Genomic DNA, 18752 nt, shown 5'->3' with positions numbered 1-18752 from the left:
TTGTGAAGTAAATGTACTGTCTAAAGTATCCGCTCTTAAAATGACTTCATTAAAGTACAAATGCCTAAAAATGGTACTTTCCACAGTTGATTTAAATTACATCAAAGTTCTCAAAAACTCTGTGAAATACTGTGTACTCTGTACCTTTTTTACTGAACTTCTTTTTTAAATCTACATATTTTGATATTTGTATCAATATGTATTATGCAGTTGATTATTGTATCAGAACAAAACAAAGGAGCAGAACCCCTAGTATACGTCACACCACACACCAAATACCGGTACATTTCCTCTGATCTTTCACTTAAACAGAAGGTAGCGGCGCAGCAGAGACAGAGCCAGTGAACCTGTCACAGTGTAAACAGTTCCAACTACCTCATATATTCCATGCTGGTTTTTTTTATTGAACCGCTGACGTAAATTCCCGCACTCACTTTGGGAGACGGATCTACTCCTCGGGCTTGACACTAAAAAACCAAAGACGCCCCAACTGAAAGAGACGAGCCTAAAATGGAAATATTTTATCCCATAGGTGCCACCTGTTACCATAGCAACCGCAGCTAAAATTTTTGTACGGTTGAGTGGTCATTCCCAAAGGATGGGGCACAAGGGGAGGTTAGGGATGTCCGTTAATCCAGTGTGCAGTCATCATTACCCTTGTTGATACGGCGCACTCATGAGGCCTCCATGGACCCTGTGTAAATATCAGGGCCACGCACATTTGCATCCCGAGCGGAGGGAAGCAACGGCTCAATGTGTGGGGAATATGGCAGGTCAATACATGTTTTATTAAACGGGAAGATTGCCGGCAGCGAGGGGTCACTCTGGGCTGGATGTATTCAACAGTAAGCATCGGGGCCGAGGCTAAATAAAATGCCAATGCCTCAAAGTTATTTACTCCCACTTAAATAGCAACTGCTTGTTTTTCCCCTTGGATTGGAGGTATTATATATACGTGATCATTTCTCAATTTATATACATTATTCATATTTTAAATGTTTTTTGCGCAAAAAAAAAACATGCAAAAAGAGCTGAAACTAAAATTGTCTGGGCTTTTAAATGTAGTTGCGTTTTAATTGTTTCTTGAATGTCTCGTTAAAATGTGTAACTGTTTTTATTGTTTTATACTGTTTTAGTTTCCCTTTGCCCCACGGCAGCCTTAAAAAAGAGGTCTCTATGAATGGGTTTTGTCTGATATTTTAGCATATTTATGTTGGCTTGACAACATGTCTGAATATTGTCATGGAGATACTCAAATACATTATTAATAATTGAGATACACAAACACCTTACTCTTGAATAAATAATATTATTTTCCACACTTTAAAAAAAAAAAACTTGCTAAACACACTAACTCTTTGAAGACTACAGTGCCACCATTCTGAATTAATATTTATTATCTCAATATTGAATGCATTTGCTTAAAAATACATAGGTTTATTTATTGGCATTGTGTCCATTGGCAAGACACTTCCCCCACATTCCCCAACAGCAATATCACTAAGCAAGTGGTTCACTTTAGCAACTTTAAATTAAATAATGGATTTTTTTTTAAAGTTATTTTTTCAGCTTAGACTAATGACCTCCTCTTTTGCCACAGCAAATATACTGAAACATAACTAATTCGACTCCATCCATCACCAGCAGCAGCAGCAGCAGCAGCAGCAGCAGCAGCATAGGTCCTCCATCCGTGTCTGCCCAGTCCACTGCAGTGGGTCAGCGCTCGCTCACAGCCTGACAGACAACCCGTTCAGCCAGAGCTCATCACTCATAGCAGGAGCTGACACATGAAAGAACCCAGACACTACACTTTGGCATTTAGCTCTGTGGGAGTCTGAGGAGGCACACTTTACTCAGAATGTGCAGCGCGCTGAAGGGAGGAGGCTGATCACGAGAGTGGGGACAATGCTATCACTGTGTGACACTCTTACAAGACAATGGAGCAGAAAAGTCTGAGACAATGCTGGCAAAGTATGGAAATATTCCTGTGGTTTTACAATATGGAATTGTTGACTTTTTGAAATACATGATTTTGTTACAGCAAGTGGGACAAGTAAGATTGGATTTCAAGTTCTTGTGTTCATGTACAATAAAGACACTTAAGGCACATGAACAAGGTTAAATAAGCCATGGCACATATCGGCAGCGGCGTCCGTGTCAGTCAACCCAAGGCCAGCAAATTTTACAACCAATAAATGAGAATGAATAATGAATGAATGAATAATATGAGACTTTGACATGGACATCCTTCAGAACGTTTATGCTGAGTGAGTTTAGATTCATTTGCCTTTCACACCTTGATTGTTAGATTTGTTTCAATATTCATATTTTTCCTTTCAATAATTTTATAATCTTCAAAACATCATATTCTAAAGGTTTGTTCAACTTTAACAGTCAAGATATTTGAGAATCCTGAACGACACAATATCAGATACTGGTCTTCCAAGACATCGCATCATTCAACGGCCGCTTCTCTGCACTTTGCACTAATGCCATTTTTCCATTAGTCCAGACTCTACTCTCCTCATCTCGGCTCTGTGCCCATGGCCTCACTCAGCCCTGGTTGCATTTCCATTACAACTGGTGTTCAGTGGTGCTGTGTAAAAGAGCAAAAGGATGGCTGCTCCACCACCACAACCACAACACATGACAACTGCAACACTACAATATTGTACAATTTTTTTATCTGAAAAACTGCCACAGTAAACGTCAATAAAGCACAGCTAAGCAGACAGAATTACAGACACAGAGGAAGGATACAAACATGGAGAATAGCAAACAAATAAACTTTATTACTCACTTCTCGTAAAGTTAAACTACAGCGTTCTCATACATGTCTTTTTGTGTTTTCTTAAAACAATAAAACACTAAGCGAGTGACTTTGTTAGAAGAGTTTGTGAAGCTGCAGCAGATTACACGGTAAACTCCCTTGCAGTTTATTGTCAACTTTATTTGCATTAAAGCTTTTATCCAAACTGTGCAGAGCTCCGCTCGTTTTCTTTGTCGTCTCAAGTGGCGAATGGCTTTACTCTGGACAGGAAACAGCAAAACTTTTTTTTCTTATCGTACTAAAGTGCGCGGACATTTTTTGCCACTATAGTTTAGTTTTTGCTCCTGTGGGAATAATTCGGATGGAAGACCCACTTCATGTCCGTGGTTGGCATTTCGGAGGACACAGCAGTGTTCTGTCTCCTGCTGCTAATGCAGATCTCACTTTAACCCAATCAGCATCTGACGGTCTGTGGACGTCACGTTTAGTTAGCTTGGCTCGACTGGCCCAAGGGGAAAGAAGGTACTAAAGAGTACCTGTTCTGAGGAAGTAGCGCCAAATGGAAATGTGCTAAAGCAGGGCCGAGTCGAGTCAGTACTCATGGAAAGAGGGCATAAGATAAGCCAAGGTCCCCATGGGGACACTCACCTTTGACAGTGGCCGTCCTGGTGCAGTCGTAGAGAATAGCCAGCTCTCCAAACACCTTCCCCGCAGACATCTCCCCGAGCAGGGCATTCTCCTTCAGCACCTCCACTTTGCCATCTGCAACACACATATCAGAAAAGAGCTCTTGAGAGTAATCCAATTTAAATGACAGCAGTTATTACTCGGGCGTGTCAGACCCCCGCTTGGATGATTGGTCTGTCTGTGGGGTTCAGATTCTCAAATTGTGGCACCCAATTGTGAGTGTTTCTCGGCTTGCTCATCCAGAAAAGAACAACCTGATTACTTGGCTGTGTGTTTATAATATTTTGAAGTAACTAACTAGTAAAAAAACAACTAACTATCTGGACTACATTTGTTGATTTTCTTTTTATCTATTTTATCATTTGGGTGAATACTTTTGACTGCGTTACTGCTTGTTCGCCATATTCCTGCTTAGACAGTAGTTTACAGACATTTTGATGTTACTAGGAGAGACAGTACAAACATGGAACCGTCTGCTTTGAACAAGTGCTTTGTCCTGAAAAGATTATACAATGTTTTGTTTTGAAACAAAATATTCTTCCCATGTCCCCACACAATGTAAACATACCATTAGCAGCCAGCCTGGAGTTCTTAAAACAGTTGTAAAGTTAAGTGTTGGACAAATGGGACGTTTGACCAGAGTGTGACTCCAGAGGGGGAGATCATTTATAACAGCATGAAGGGAGTCGAGTCGGGCAGATGTTTTCTTACACTGTACAAAGGGCGTAAAGAAAAGCAATAGAAGTAGTGGGTGAGCCAAAGTCACAGGCCGTTAAGATTTACACTGTTCAAGACGATATTTCCAGTAACGAGTCAGATTTGATCATTAGTAAGTATTGCCGGGAACTAAAGTGAAAATATTGTCTGACTTTCCACCATCTTAAAGCTGGTTTATAGTAGCCTACACAGTGGAATTGAAGCGGAAGTGCCACAAACCCCAAGGGCTCTTGACGCTGGCACATGAACGAGTGCTTGACGTTGGACTATAAACCAACAGTCATTGTGCTGTTAACGCCTCAGAACATACTGCAACGTGGACACCAAAAACAAAATCATTTCTCTTTCACTTGCTCTGATCTCTTCACTATGAATCCTCTATCTTTTAATGGTGTGAAAATATACAGTTCCTCCATCTTTCCAGGATGCATCAGACAAACATTTCAGATTAGTTTATCATTTTTATGTTACATACATTTTTTATTTTGTTTCACACAGCCACATCAATTCAGTGCAACATTAGACAGTAAAAGTATCATCTAGTGCAATTAGATCATTATAAATGATTAAGATTTGTGCCAGACGTGTTCTAAAACCATACGGTATAGAATATGTGGGAAATGATTTGATTACATTGTGCAAACATATACTTGGCTGACTAGCTGACAGAACATTTAAATCTTAGCTTGTTTTTGTGAGTCTCGAAGAGGATAATTGGTACCTTTGGTATTTTGAAATGGCAAATTGTTCCTTCAAAAGAAAAGAAAAGGCACATTACTAGTGACAGTCATGTTAAATTGTTTAGTCCATTTTCAATGCTCCACATGTTTCTTATTGTGTCAAGGCCAGACTATCAATTTCGTTCTGTGGATTAAACTTTAATTTTCTGTTAGGTATTGTCAGTTTAATTCGTAAGTATTGATCTTGGTGTCTGGTCCCTACTTGTCCAGACTCCGCGGCACCAGATCTTTTGGGAGCAGCATGTCAAGGCAAAAGCAGATGGTAAAAAGTGTCTAGCTCGCCAATAGTTGTTGATATGGCTCGTGTTAGATGTACTACCTGCTGCTACTGGGCCAAACTCCCTGTGGTAAATCAGAGGAATGTACTCTGGCAGCTAAGAGGCCTTCACTCCTCTGTCTGGAGAGGCTGTTGTTGATACTGTATATACGGACTATCAAGGTCACATGTTTGCCTGGAAACGACCTTAACTCCAGTGAGACACTAGGATGAAGCAAGGCACAGCCTCTATCTAATGCAGTGTAGCTAGGCAATATGAGGTAGCAAGTCCTTAAAAGCCACATTTTACACTGACTAGAAGTGTAATTAAACTACACATTTCACGCAAAAGAAGTGATCATTGTTATATTTGAGGTATTATTTCAAAATATTTCTAGTTTTTTTTCTAATATTGTAAACAAGAGACAAAATCCATATAAATACTTAGGGTAATTGACAAATACACCTTTAGTTTGTTAAATGAGTGTTAGTTTCAAATCTGAAAAATGTGTGAGTTGTTTCTTGACAAAATGCAACAGCAACTGATAAATATTACTTTTGATCACGTCATTGTTGTTGTGATATTTGTTGTGTTAGATTCTGTTTATAACCCAATTTTTGTAAATGTTTTTTTCTAATCAACTATTCATTTCAAAATATAATACCACCATGTCTCACCATTAACCCAATTGTCATTTTCCAATTGAGTATCAGCAAACCAGTCATTTCCCTCTGAACCAATCATATCTCTCATATAAGATATCAACCATACAAACTCCTGCGTCACCTCAGTCACCTCCACTGTACGTCTCCTCACATCAAACCTGCCAGCTTCTACACATCCACCGTTTTTGTTCTAAGTTACTGGTTACTGTTGTAAAGGATTTCTTATATTTGAAGTACGACTGAACTGAACATATGCAATGTTAAAGTGAAATTAAACAACATGCCTTTAGTCTTCTTCACATGGATTCATAGTGTGAGCCAGCCTCCACTACTAGAGATGCACTCGGGTGATAAGACTCCCTGAAGGCAACATTTTGACACTGCTTACAAAGGGTTGAAATCTGCTTTGGAAACCCCACGCTTCCCCCTTTTCTTCCACCGGTCTCTGCACACCTGAAGGTACAGAGCATTCTTACTCACTGCTCACGTTCTATTACGGCTCAGCACCAAGGGTAACAGAAGAGAGACTCAAGCTGCTACAAGTGTGTCAGCAAAGATGGTAGCACACTTTTCTCTGCCAACTCTTCCTCGCTGTGAGTCGCGGCTTTGTTTAACACAGTTTGGTGACATGCTTTTTTATATTTCCAGAACTCCTTCAATACCACAATACAGCTCGGAGCTAATAGTCTGATCGAATAGGACATTTTAAATAGAAATGTAAGAGACACTATGGACATTACTGTAAATATTAATGTTCATGTGACACTTGAATTCTGTGGTAAAATGTGACTTGAGATTGCAGATGTTTTTAACTGATTTATGGTTAATATTTGTGTTGATTCTAGGCCAATCCACAAAACTAAAATTTAGTACAAAGTTCAATGACTTTTTTGTCAGGTGAGAATTTTCCAAAGCTTAAAGTGATACCATCATTCAGCCCCAAAGGCATGATTGTTGTCGATTAAATTAACTTCAAACAAGATTAAAAAGGCAAGTTTGTGGAGCTAATCCTTTTTACCTGGATAAGATACAATATCTGTAGATTTTCTGTTTGATTCTGTCTTTCAAAAATAGTAGAATTTGGTGGAAATGTTGTGGAATTGAACATGCATTGACCACATACTTTGCTGGACTAAAGGGAATTCAAAAATCTTCTTACCAGTGCAAATTCATACTGGCAGCTAGTTATAAAGATATAATTGTCTAGCCTATTTTGAGGTTCACGCTTGGACAACATGATTTAGCTGTGGGGCTATTGTATGGACCAGTGGACCAGCCACCTGCTCACTTCTACAAAGTCTGTCCTTGTGAAACAACAATTTCATAGATTGGGCTAGAAATAATTTAAAAGTCAAGTATGAAAATTAAGGCTATTTCCAAATAATAGTCCAAACACATTCACATATTAACTACAAATCTTCAAACCCAAGTCGTCATTGACCTTGCGTCCTTACCACCCCTTTTTGTCAATGTCATTTTTTTGTAAACCTTATCATAATCAACCAAGGTTAAAAGGAGACACTCAGACTAAAGACTTTTCCCCTGCTTTTATTTTAATCCCTTCTCCTTCTTTTCATGCACTACTTTGTTTTTATTTGCAGCTTTATGGGCAGGCAGGTAGAGGATCTCGCATCTCGTATAGCGATTACTTATACTGCCCGAAACTCCAAATACATCTCAATTCTCTCCCCGCCACAAGAGCTAATAGTGAAAAGTAAAATGGACAGTGTCTGTGTGAGTGGGATAAGACTTATGCATGCCTCAATCTACAAGACATGGAATTTCATTAGCAGTAATAACAAGGGAGTTTTATTTAATAACGCATGCTTGAGTTCGAACAAGGACAAAATACGCTCATAAAGTTTGGATCACACAAGAAGGGGAAAGCAGAATACTGTTTTGGAATCTTAATTGAATTTGTTTTCATCCAAACATATTATACGTACCTTGTTTTCTGCACTAATGTCTTTATTGGTGGTATGATTTTGTTTCTCCTGGCCTCATGCACATATGAGGATATTATGAATGTGTAAATTATTCTTTGAACGATTTGAATATTTAAAGAGGAAGAGAAGCATACATGTTTATATTCTATGTACTTATTTACTGTAAAAAAAAAAAATCTTCCGATACTCAAAATAGTTTGCAGATGCCATTGGATAGTGATAAAAATGTAAACGCTTTGAATTAAGAAGGATGACGTGGGATTAAGATGCCCATAATCCAAAATGCTGTTTGTGTTTTTATTGTCGGCGTGGCAGCGTGTTGTCTTTCCTCTAGGCAATGGAGCTTTGCTAATGGGAGATCATTTGAATGCAGGAGACAAGAGGAGCTTCAGGGGAAAGAAATCAGGCTCCCCCAGGGCACAAGATCACATCAAGGTCTGGCATAGGGTTTGAAAAAAAGGGCAAAGATTGTTCTGTAAGACATGTATGGTAACGGAATAGTTTATGTATATGTGAGCAGCTTGGGCACGTTTTCTACTGCTGAGAAGGAGAGTCCAAGGACATGGGATGCTCCGGGACAGTTCTTCATTTGCTTATTGTCTGTGAAAAATGGTTGATCTGCCTCTCTATTATTGGCCAATGACTGTGATGAGGGATTGTTAAATTTCTAACTTTTTGTTGGTTAAATTAACAATTTTGTAAAGCCCTGCAATGCAACGGCTGTTGTGATTTTGATCGAATTGATTGATTGAATAGAATTTGCTAATCGCTGTGTGTCTAAATCATGTGAACTATTTCAAGTCGTAGCATTACCCTCAATGCTTACCCTCCAGAAATGTGAAAAGAAAAATCTATATATACATTTTGTTTTGATACTGTCTATGGATTTCAGAGTGATGAAAATCTAGCACTGTTTTCATAGAAATTAACAATTCAAAACAAAATAATATATCTGTTGAATGGAAAAAGGCCATCTATTTTAGGCCATTTATCTTTAGAATTTTACAAACAGAATTGAATGGTCATAGGTAAGCCGTTACCATAGTTCCCACTGCCATCGTTGTCCAATTCTGATGGACAATGATGGCAAAAATTGTCCAGTAAATTATATCTGTTCGAATTTCACCCTCATTGAAAGTTTTGACTCTGCATTACCATTGAGCCCATTTCTGCAAACCAAAAATAAATGATGAAATGATATGGCGAAGCATGACTAAAAGCTCACTTGTATAACTTGCTATTTGTTAAGCAGGGCTTTGTGCTCAAAAAATACGTTTTTGTGTAATTTCATATAATTGCAGGAAACAAGTCTGCATTCTCCAAAGAGCTCCTAACACAATTATCTGATTTAGGGTGCAAATTACCTCTTATTATAGCATACAATCATAAATAACCTTTATTATCATTTGCATATAACATCAATTTGGGGACAATTGTCAGCCTTGGTGTCCTTTTCAGAACCATCAGCCTTTGTCCATAAATAACCCAATGATCAGCAGCAAGATATTAATAGATGTCGACTCAACTGAAAGTGATTTTATGTTTTTCCAGTTCTGCAAAAAGGACTTGAGGAAACAGGATGCTAGGGAGTTGGTGCGGCTCGGAGCAAAGCATTTACAAGCATCCTGACCTTTTTATAGTCTAGGGTCAAGTTTCCAAACCATTTTTTTTTAAGTGCATTAGAGGAATAAAGATCTACTAGATCAAATTCACAATCTATTTCCTTTTTGCTCCCGATGGACAAGGTTTCGTGAGGCTTTGGTGGAGAAACCCAAGTTCACAATTTATTTTAGGTCATGATGGGAGGAATAATGTGGTGCCAGTTGACATTTTGAGTGTGCTTTTGTGGGAATAGAAGCCCTGGGACAACATATATCTGAAATGGGTTATGATGAAGTGTAGGGTCTGTTCAAGGGGGACCAGTGTGGCTTCAGAAAATATGAGCTCTTATAAATCAATATCTGGACTATTTGCATTTTGACGGAAGTGTTTTCTGAAAGGCCGTGCAAAATTCATCAATCCAAAAGGTGAAACTGGTGAGAGTGGGATAAAGCGGCAGATAAAGCAGTTCTGTGACATGTTTTGCAGGATACATAGTTATCCCAGTGGAAATGGAAAACAAAGATGATGGTCCTGCACTGAAATGAAAGGATTGTGTAAAAGTATCTATAGCTAAACAGTCATTTATTTCTACATTTTGTTTTTTGATAACGCCAGTAAAATTAAAGGTTTGTAAAATTTTGGATTGAAGATTTTGATAATTAATTTGTAAAATGTTACATGAACATTTGGGTGCACGGTGGCAAAGGCGGTTAGCGCTCTTGCCTCCCAAGAAGGAGATCATGGGTTCGATTCCCGGACCAGACCAACATCACATGATCTCTCTGGGTGGAGTCTGCATGTTCTCCCCGTGTTACCGTGGGTTCTCTCCGGGTTCTCCGGCTTCCTCCCACCGTCCAAAGACATGTATGTGTTAGGCAAAATTGGTGACTCTAAATTGGCCCTAGTGAATGAATGTGAGAGTGAACTGTCTGTAATGTCTATGTCTCTGTGTTGGCCCTGCGACAAGTTGGCCACTGTCCAGGGTGTACCCCGCCTAAGGCCCGAAGTCACTGGGATAGGCTCCAGTCACCCGCGACCCCGAAAGGGAACAAGCGGTAGAAAATGGATGGATGGATGGTTATTATTGACCACCATTATTGATCTAAAAGGGAAGAAATATTGAAACAGCTTATTATTAAACTAATACGAGAAAATGTCTTATTTCGCATACTTTTTTTGTCCGGACCATCTTAATCAATTACAAAAATACTGTATGTCTAATACTTACATCAGTGGCACCGTAAATTCTAAACTATTCCACCCATTAACTCTGCGAACCATGAAGACTAATGTGTTCTGAACTGAATAAAAAGGGTTGTGCAAATTGGCATAAAGGTACAAACTAGCTTGAGAGGTTTCATGCAGTCAGTCATGATGCAATGGAATTTCAGATGTTTTTTTTATTGGTAAACCATAAAATAATATTCAACATATATACACCTGTCTGCCATTATCCACCAATCACAACCCAACTCTCATCCTTTTGATCAAACCCTTAAACACTGCAGCAGTAATCATCACTCTCCTCCACCAACCTTGACTTCTTTGTTGTCTCTAAACCTGCTGGGTTCCAAGCACAAACGTTTACCATCTTTACATTTAACTTCACACCTAACTCTCATAGCTGTCTGTCCAGGTTATTCCTTTTGACAATCGCTGAAAGTACAATTCGGGTGATGGCAACTTCTGATCCTCAAAAAGAGCTAGAAGATTTCGCTTTCTGATTGACAGCCCTGTTTGTCAGAAAAATGCCCCGTCAAAAACATTCTGTCGACATGTCTTTCATCGGAGAGACTTGTCTGGAAGAAAATGTGCTCAGAAAAATCTTCCTAGGTCATACATAATAGTTTCGGAGTGTCGAGCACCCCATTCCCGTGTTCCTCTTGGGAATTCTCTGGCTTAACTCGCTAGAAATGTCACAACAAACAACCATCCTGGCCCTTCCATAGGATAGGGGGCAGCTGGTTTCAACCCTTTTACATCAGCCAGCCTTCAAGATGAGAAAAATTTGCCAAAAGCACAAGCGTAATACCCCCTGTCTACCTTTGTAGACTTTCTGCATGCCGACCTGAAATGCACCCACATTTTCCGGAGAGAAAGAGGGCACATGAGGCCACACAGTCAGTCCCAAAGTGCACGACGTCCCCCCTCGAAAATATTAAAATTCCTTCTGCCGTTCCTCGCAATCACCCAACCAACACTTATTATTATTGTCACAAGTGGGCAAACGGATTGATTGCCGGAGCAAAGGAAGGCTAGTGAAAATAATAATTATGTATCCCTGGTATGTGCAAACAGTGTAGGTATTTTTATGCCATTCAGGCTAATAGCTCACACATCAGAATACAAATTAACATGGCGGTTAAAGACAGATGCCAATCACGCACTCATTTCCGTTTTTACAAACTGTTGTCGCGGGAAGGAAGCGACACTATGCACCAGACAAGATAAGTGGTTGTACATACAGCTGTCTGTTGCTAATGGTATGCTTTTAATGCATCAGGAAAAATATGGAAAAGAAATGGTTTAGAGGACTTCATCCAGACACTTTCAGTTGGGAAAAGACGAGCTCAGACCAGGTTTCTCATGAATGACATTCGGATCAGGTCGAGATCTCGTGTAAGTCCTTGTTAGAATATTGTTGTCTTGGTTTGGACGCAGATTGGTTCGGACAAGGGGTGGGGGATAAATTGGAAACACAATTGCTCGTTTTGAACTACTCAAAATTAGAATATCAAGTTCACAGTCTATAAAATCCATACAACAAGCTAATGCAAAATATAAATAACACAGACATAAAGCGTAATCTTTCAAATAAAGATGAACATTGTTTAGGTTCAACAAGTGAATGGTCAGTAAAATCAACCGTACATTTGTAAGCATGTTTTAGGATATAACATTTTTGCATATCATTGCCTTTAGTCCTTGTTCCACCCTTGCCTCAGATCTGGGTTAGTCCTGCTTTAATCTAGAAAGACACGGAATTTGAACAGGCAGAAAACCTCCCGAGTTGCTACTTTAGAAACCCTGCGGAAGGCCTAATGATTAACACAGCCAATCACCATCTCGCCGCATGAATTATGGAATCTTTGGGTGCTAAATATACAGTAATAAGTGTGCCGCCCTATGGTAGTGACATACAGATAGCAGCACAGAAGCCTGCAGCTCCAATCTGGGCCCAGGAAAATGGAGCGAGATCAAAGAGGAGACCACGACATTACAAAGTCTGTAATATGGTAGGAACGTTAAAGGAGCCGGTGGAGCCTTATCTGAGAGCTGACAACATGGGAGTGCACTGGGGTTGATTGATCACACTGACCCTGACAGAGACGCTAAGCAAACTTCAAGAGAAACATACAGTTACAGAACATTGGTTGGTATATCATTAGAGTATGAAAGACAGCATATGCAAAAGCCAAAGTTTTTATGAGGAAGTGAGATTCAGTGAAAAAGATGAATGTTATGACAGTGATGAATGAAAGTAATTTAGACGCTCGTTATCCTATTGGTGCATTTCACCAGCTTTTCAAACTATCTTGGACACCATAGTCTTAAGTCGGCTGCTATTTTAAAATCTTCAGCAATTTTAAAGGATATATACTATGCTAAAATGACTCGTTTGAGCTTTTAACCATGTTCTAACATTACTCCCTCATCAAAAACAGACCTTGAGTTGTATTTAGCTTCATTTATGCTCAGATCCTGTTAAGAAAATCTTCTCCGCTCCGAGTGTCAAAAACACTCCATTCTGAATTTCCCCGATGTTCGATCTGTGACTCCAAGAGTCTTCTGCGCTGTTTGCAAGTTAATAAATCATCGCCAGGAGCATTCTGAGCATTTCTGCCATCAAATCACAATCGTTACAACTGTTGGGCTACGTTAGCCCGTGGCTTACTGATACGTTTTCTCTCAAATATGTAATTCCCCCTGCTACCAGTAGATGAGAGATGAGAGACACTGGAAGCAATTCAGTTTTTTTTCTTCTAAAACATGTGATTTCAAACTAAAAGTACTCTCGATTAAGACCAATAATGATCATGCATAATAGTTGTCCTTGAAGACGTGACACAAAGTGTGCAAACCACATACATAAGGCATTTTGAAACCATTATTTGCCGCACACTCGTATGATTTTCAGCCACAACACACTTACCTACTACAAAAATGTCACATGATCAACCAGGGTGTCTATGAAAACAAATACACAAGTATACAAGGTGACACGTGTCTGCTGCCTTTCCACGCGCTCGTATTTGCAACAAAAAGAATATGAAAAGAAGACATGCACAGGAGCAGTATATTCAGGAGGAGCATGTTACATTGTAGCTGTGGTGATAAATGGAAAGGTTTCCACATCCTCTGTGTTGGTGCCGTCTGTGCTAAGTGTTACTGTGTCACACACAGCATATTTCTCGCCTCCGAGGCATATCCGCCAGTTGATTGTAACAAAAATAAATCATTATTATTATTAATTAAAGTAAAATCTGTTTTGGCCCAGTACATATATGTATTGTAAAAGCAGCTCTTTGAGACTGCTGTATGTTGTATACATCCAATTAAATATAATACATTTTAAAGAATTTCCCCTTGTGGGTGAATAAAAGTAACTCTGATTCTGATTAAAGAGCATTTTATTCTCCATAAATCCGGGAATGTGCATGCTAATGTGTAATTGCTTTACTGTGATGTAAAGACTACTCTGAAAGTAGACTCATCACTGTGAATAATTAGGACCTTCTTAATGAAGTATGTAAGTGAGCAATATCTTTGGACCGTTCCAAACTGTTTAATGTGAACAAGCTCTGTAAACATCAAGTACAGCATCATCAAGTATTTGGAGATGGAGACAGCTCATTTGCCTAATTCTTTCTTTTATAAAACAATACCAAAATGTGCGATTAAAAGTTTAAAAAAAAGGCTTTTAATGTTACTATTGACAAAACAGCTGTTAGCCATTGAAATTGATGAAAGGAAAGCTTCTCTGTCCTGTTTGTATTGTGCTGATCTATTAGAACAAAAGGAAACATTGTGGGATAGTGTCAAAAACAAAACAAAATCAGCTGTTAAATCGCCATGGCTGTTTGGACTCGGAGGTGAGGAATATGTTAAGTGTGAATAATCCCATGGAGCCTGGTGCAGTCTGCCAGTTGTAAAGTTGATTGCAAGTGATAGTCATAAATATCCAACATGTTGGAAGTTTTGCTATTTGAGGTTTTGAAGCTGAGACCTGTCTTACTGACACCACAGACACAGTGCTGCTCGAGCCACTGATATATATTCCTGTAATATAACCTTATTACAAAGCTAATTCATGTAAATAATACTTTTACTACTTTTATTTATGTACATGCACACACAAATATCTGCAGATGGCTCTTACTCTTGCATCTGCTTGCGGTACACTTTCTTAGCTGATAGACAAAACAATTGGAACCCTGAAATTATCAGGAAGAATTGTATGAATAACATAAAATACCCAAATACATCTATAAAAAAACCTTCCAGGTCCTAGTGAAAATGAAAACTATATTCTTTGCTTCTTTTCACCACTGTCTTGCTTTTTGAAAAAGAAATGCTGTGCTGCCCGGTGGTGGAGTGGTTAAGGCGGCAGCACACACGCCAGGCTCTACATGCCAGCCGGCCCCAGTGTTGTGAGTTTGAATCTCGGCTCTGACAATTTACTGCATGTCCTGCCCTCTCTCTCGGCCCCATTTCACGCTCGGCTGTCCTCCTGTCTAATAAAGTCTTCGGGCCAAAGCAATGCTTTGGCTTCAAAACACTGTCACTTATGTAGGAGGTCTTGTGGTAGCAGCCAGGAAGCATTAACATTTACACCTCCAGAGATCTGAACCGTCTCTGCCAGTCCACCTCCTAATGCTGGTGTGCCTTTTTGCCTACTCATGCATGCATTCAAGCTGTCTGCATAAACCATTCACTTACATCTCACAGTGATTGTTATACAAATGAAAACTATATCGAATGTATTTGTAAGACTGTCAATTGCTTAGAAATAATAGGTTTTCACTCGCCACAACATACACAGGATTCACAATATACACACTTGACACCTCAATCTATTGTAAAATTGTTTGTTTTCGCTGTGCTATTTTGCTTAATAATTGGAAGCTATTTAAACTGTCCAATGAGTCAAAACACAATTTTCTAAATTGCTTCAAATATGCTTTAGAAAACGGTTTTGACTGAAAATTCTTATGGAGGGACAGAGAATCACAGCTCTTGTGTTGTGAGGAGTATAGAAGGGATTGAAAATGACGCAAGTAGCTTATCAAACAGCACTAATATATTTTGTGTCTATAGCCATTTATTTGATGTTATTTAAATCGCTTCATTGAACAGCACTCTGTAATTTAAATTGTCCTTGAAGTGCCTTTTTTGTTCAAGTCTAATATTTTTTCATATAAAAGCTCCAAAGCCTTTGAAAAGAAAAAGGAATGTGAGTTTGATAGAATAAAGCTTTGAGGCAGCACTGTTCTTGTACTGAAGCGAATGCTCACTCGAATTTATCTGGTCCTCAAGTACAGTATGTGTGTGTACCAAGTGTAGGGGAAGCTGAAGCTGAAGTAGGAAAACGTATATACGCACTGATTTCCTGTTGATTGTTTTGAAGTAAAACTGCTGAACTCAAGGCAGGTATTTCTTTAGTCATAGGCAGTGCTAACCCATTCCATCCATGCATCCATGTTCTTCTGCTTCTCCAGGGCAAAGTCCATGCAGGGACTTTTCTCAACCCAGACACTTCCTCCAGCTCCTCCAAACTTGAACTTATCCAGGGGCATTCCCAGGCCAATCCCTCCATCCAGAGGGTGTGTAGCGGATAATAATCAAACAATGTTTGGCAAATGTTTTTGTTTTGGTATATTTGTCCCAGATTGTCATATTTATCCATTTTTAAATTAACTGCAAGTGGATTTTTATTCCTTTCTACTATTGTCCATGAATATTTGAGCCCAGTTTATAAAAGTTGGTTCAGTCTGTATCATTTATTTCTTTGTAAAAGAAGCATTTCTTCCTGCTGCTAAAAGTACATTCCAAAGGTATGTATGTATTGTTTCCTTTGCAGGAGTTTTCTGTCCCAGATTCATAGTTTTAAAACCAAGCAGAAGGCTACTGAAAATAATTTGCAGTGTTTTATTAGTTTCAGTTTTTAGGACTTTTTCTTTAGATTATTTTAGCCTGAATGCTTGATTAGACAACTGTGGCCAGCTACACTTGGAGCCTGCAACATGAGTTATCAAGAATTCTGTTTGTAAAACATACAGACACAGAACCAACTCCAAGCTTAGCCTAAACTTACAGCTGTGATGGACGAATCATTGGTTCATCGTATATATTCTTTATTACACATTGATTTTGACAAAAACTGAATGATTAACTATGAGCTAATGCATTAATTTGTGTACCTTTATTATAAAGCTTCAATAACATTTTAGAGAAGTGATGATCCATGTCATCCTTAAGAGACACAAGCTAAAACTCAACTAAACTGGGGATGCCTAGAGGGAATTATCAAGTGGGAAAAGAATAACACTTAATAGTCTTTTAACCAGGGCGTAAAAAATAGCTTGTGAGTGCTCTCCAGTTATTACAATGAGTCAGTCCCCAGGTCCAGCTATTGGTCGTCCATGATAATATTAATGGGCTTCTCAGCGCTTTATTAAGGTGTCATCTTGGGGGAAGTGTGAAGCCCTGTAATTGGAATGACATTTAAATACATCAAATCTCTCCTAGACACACACAGCCGGAAATGTAGAAATCGACCTCTCTCCCCAGAAAAAACCTAAAGAGATTACATATATTTTCCTCGTACCTCAGATGTCATCATGACAACATAGTATTGAGTCAACAGTTGTGGATACAGTCAACAATGAAGAGAATTTCTTCACATGAGCGACGTCTTGGTTCATGGAATTTTCACATGTGGGAAAGATAAATAGTTGTTGAAAGCTGTGGAGTTATTTTTTTTTGGTTACCAGCAAACTCAGGTTGAAATAATATAAAGCTTGTATGGTATCAAATTGTTACCATACAAATTCGGAGCTGACAATATATGGTGTGTAGCTATACATACATACCATATTTCTCTGCTAAAAGACAGATTAATCTAATGATTCACCACCAATTTTCAGATAGCTCACTCCACGCCTCCTCCTGCTGTTGTGCCATTTAAATGACAATTAGTCGACTGGTACAACTTTTGTCTAATAAAACCCCATTGACCGATTACCGGTAACCCAGTAAACGGGGCCCTATAGTCCTCCTGGATCTCAGAAAGGTGTTTTTCTAATGTGACATAAGGCCTTGATGTTTGGCTGATGAGTCACGAGTGCTTCTGACTCCATGTGGGGAAAAGCATGCAGGCAGCAACCTTTGGCTAATTAAGGATCCAGTGCAATTAGAGTTACTATAGCTGAACTAAAAGGTCTATGGAGAAACATTTTTGTACAGTTTATTCCATGTTTCTTTTACCTTTGTTCATCTTGGACAAATCAATAATAAAACTCCCAGTGAAAGGCGCTTCAATAATGGCAGTACTTGATCTTACTCTTTCTATTAAGCTATAAATGCACATAATGTAAAATGTACATTATCTGAATGTGCGGCCAAATTGATATAAACTATGCAATAATGTAAACTGTGCAGTGATGTGGACTGTGCAATAATATAAACTGTGCCATAATGTAGACTGTGCAATAATATAAACTGTGCGATAATGTAGACTGTGCAATAATATAAACTGTGCCATAATGTGGACTGTGCAATAATATAAACTGTGCCATAATGTAGACTGTGCAGTGATGTGGACAGTGCAATAATATAAACTGTGCAGTGATGTGAACAGTGCAATAATATAAACTGTGCCATAATGTAGACTGTGCAGTGATGTGGACAGTGCAATAATATAAACTGTGCCATAATGTAGACTGTGCAATAATGTAGACTGTGCAGTGATGTGGACTGTGCCATAATGTAGACTGTGCAATAATGTAGACTGTGCAGTTATGTGGACTGTGCAATAATATAAACTGTGCAGTGATGTGAACAGTGCAATAATATAAACTGTGCCATAATGTAGACTGTGCAGTGATGTGGACAGTGCAATAATATAAACTGTGCCATAATGTAGACTGTGCAATAATGTAGACTGTGCAGTGATGTGGACTGTGCCATAATGTAGACTGTGCAATAATGTAGACTGTGCAGTTATGTGGACTGTGCAATAATATAAACTGTGCCATAATGTAGACTGTGCAATAATATAAACTGTGCCATAATGTAGACTGTGCAATAATATAAACTGTGCCATAATGTAGACTGTGCAGTGATGTGGACAGTGCAATAATATAAAC

The 18752-nt window shown here is 38.8% G+C and overlaps 1 protein-coding gene across 2 annotated transcripts in view; it reads right to left on the bottom strand.

Moving 5' to 3' along the window:
• Window positions 1–18752, bottom strand: part of LOC140351628 (cGMP-dependent protein kinase 1-like) — a 151037-nt gene that overhangs the window by 79780 nt on the left and 52505 nt on the right. For both annotated transcript variants that reach the window (XM_072437540.1, XM_072437538.1), the window contains exon 3: window positions 3419–3532. In XM_072437540.1, the coding sequence (XP_072293641.1) occupies window positions 3419–3532 (114 nt within the window). The remainder of the gene's footprint in view (window positions 1–3418; window positions 3533–18752) is intronic.

The sequence above is a fragment of the Eucyclogobius newberryi genome, unplaced genomic scaffold (assembly GCF_026437365.1).
Source record: "Eucyclogobius newberryi isolate DKJ021-1_F unplaced genomic scaffold, fEucNew1.0.hap1 SCAF_8, whole genome shotgun sequence".
Lineage (NCBI taxonomy): Eukaryota > Metazoa > Chordata > Actinopteri > Gobiiformes > Gobiidae > Eucyclogobius > Eucyclogobius newberryi.
The sequence above is the reverse complement of the archived record's forward strand: the minus strand, read 5'-3'. Positions and strand labels throughout refer to the sequence as shown.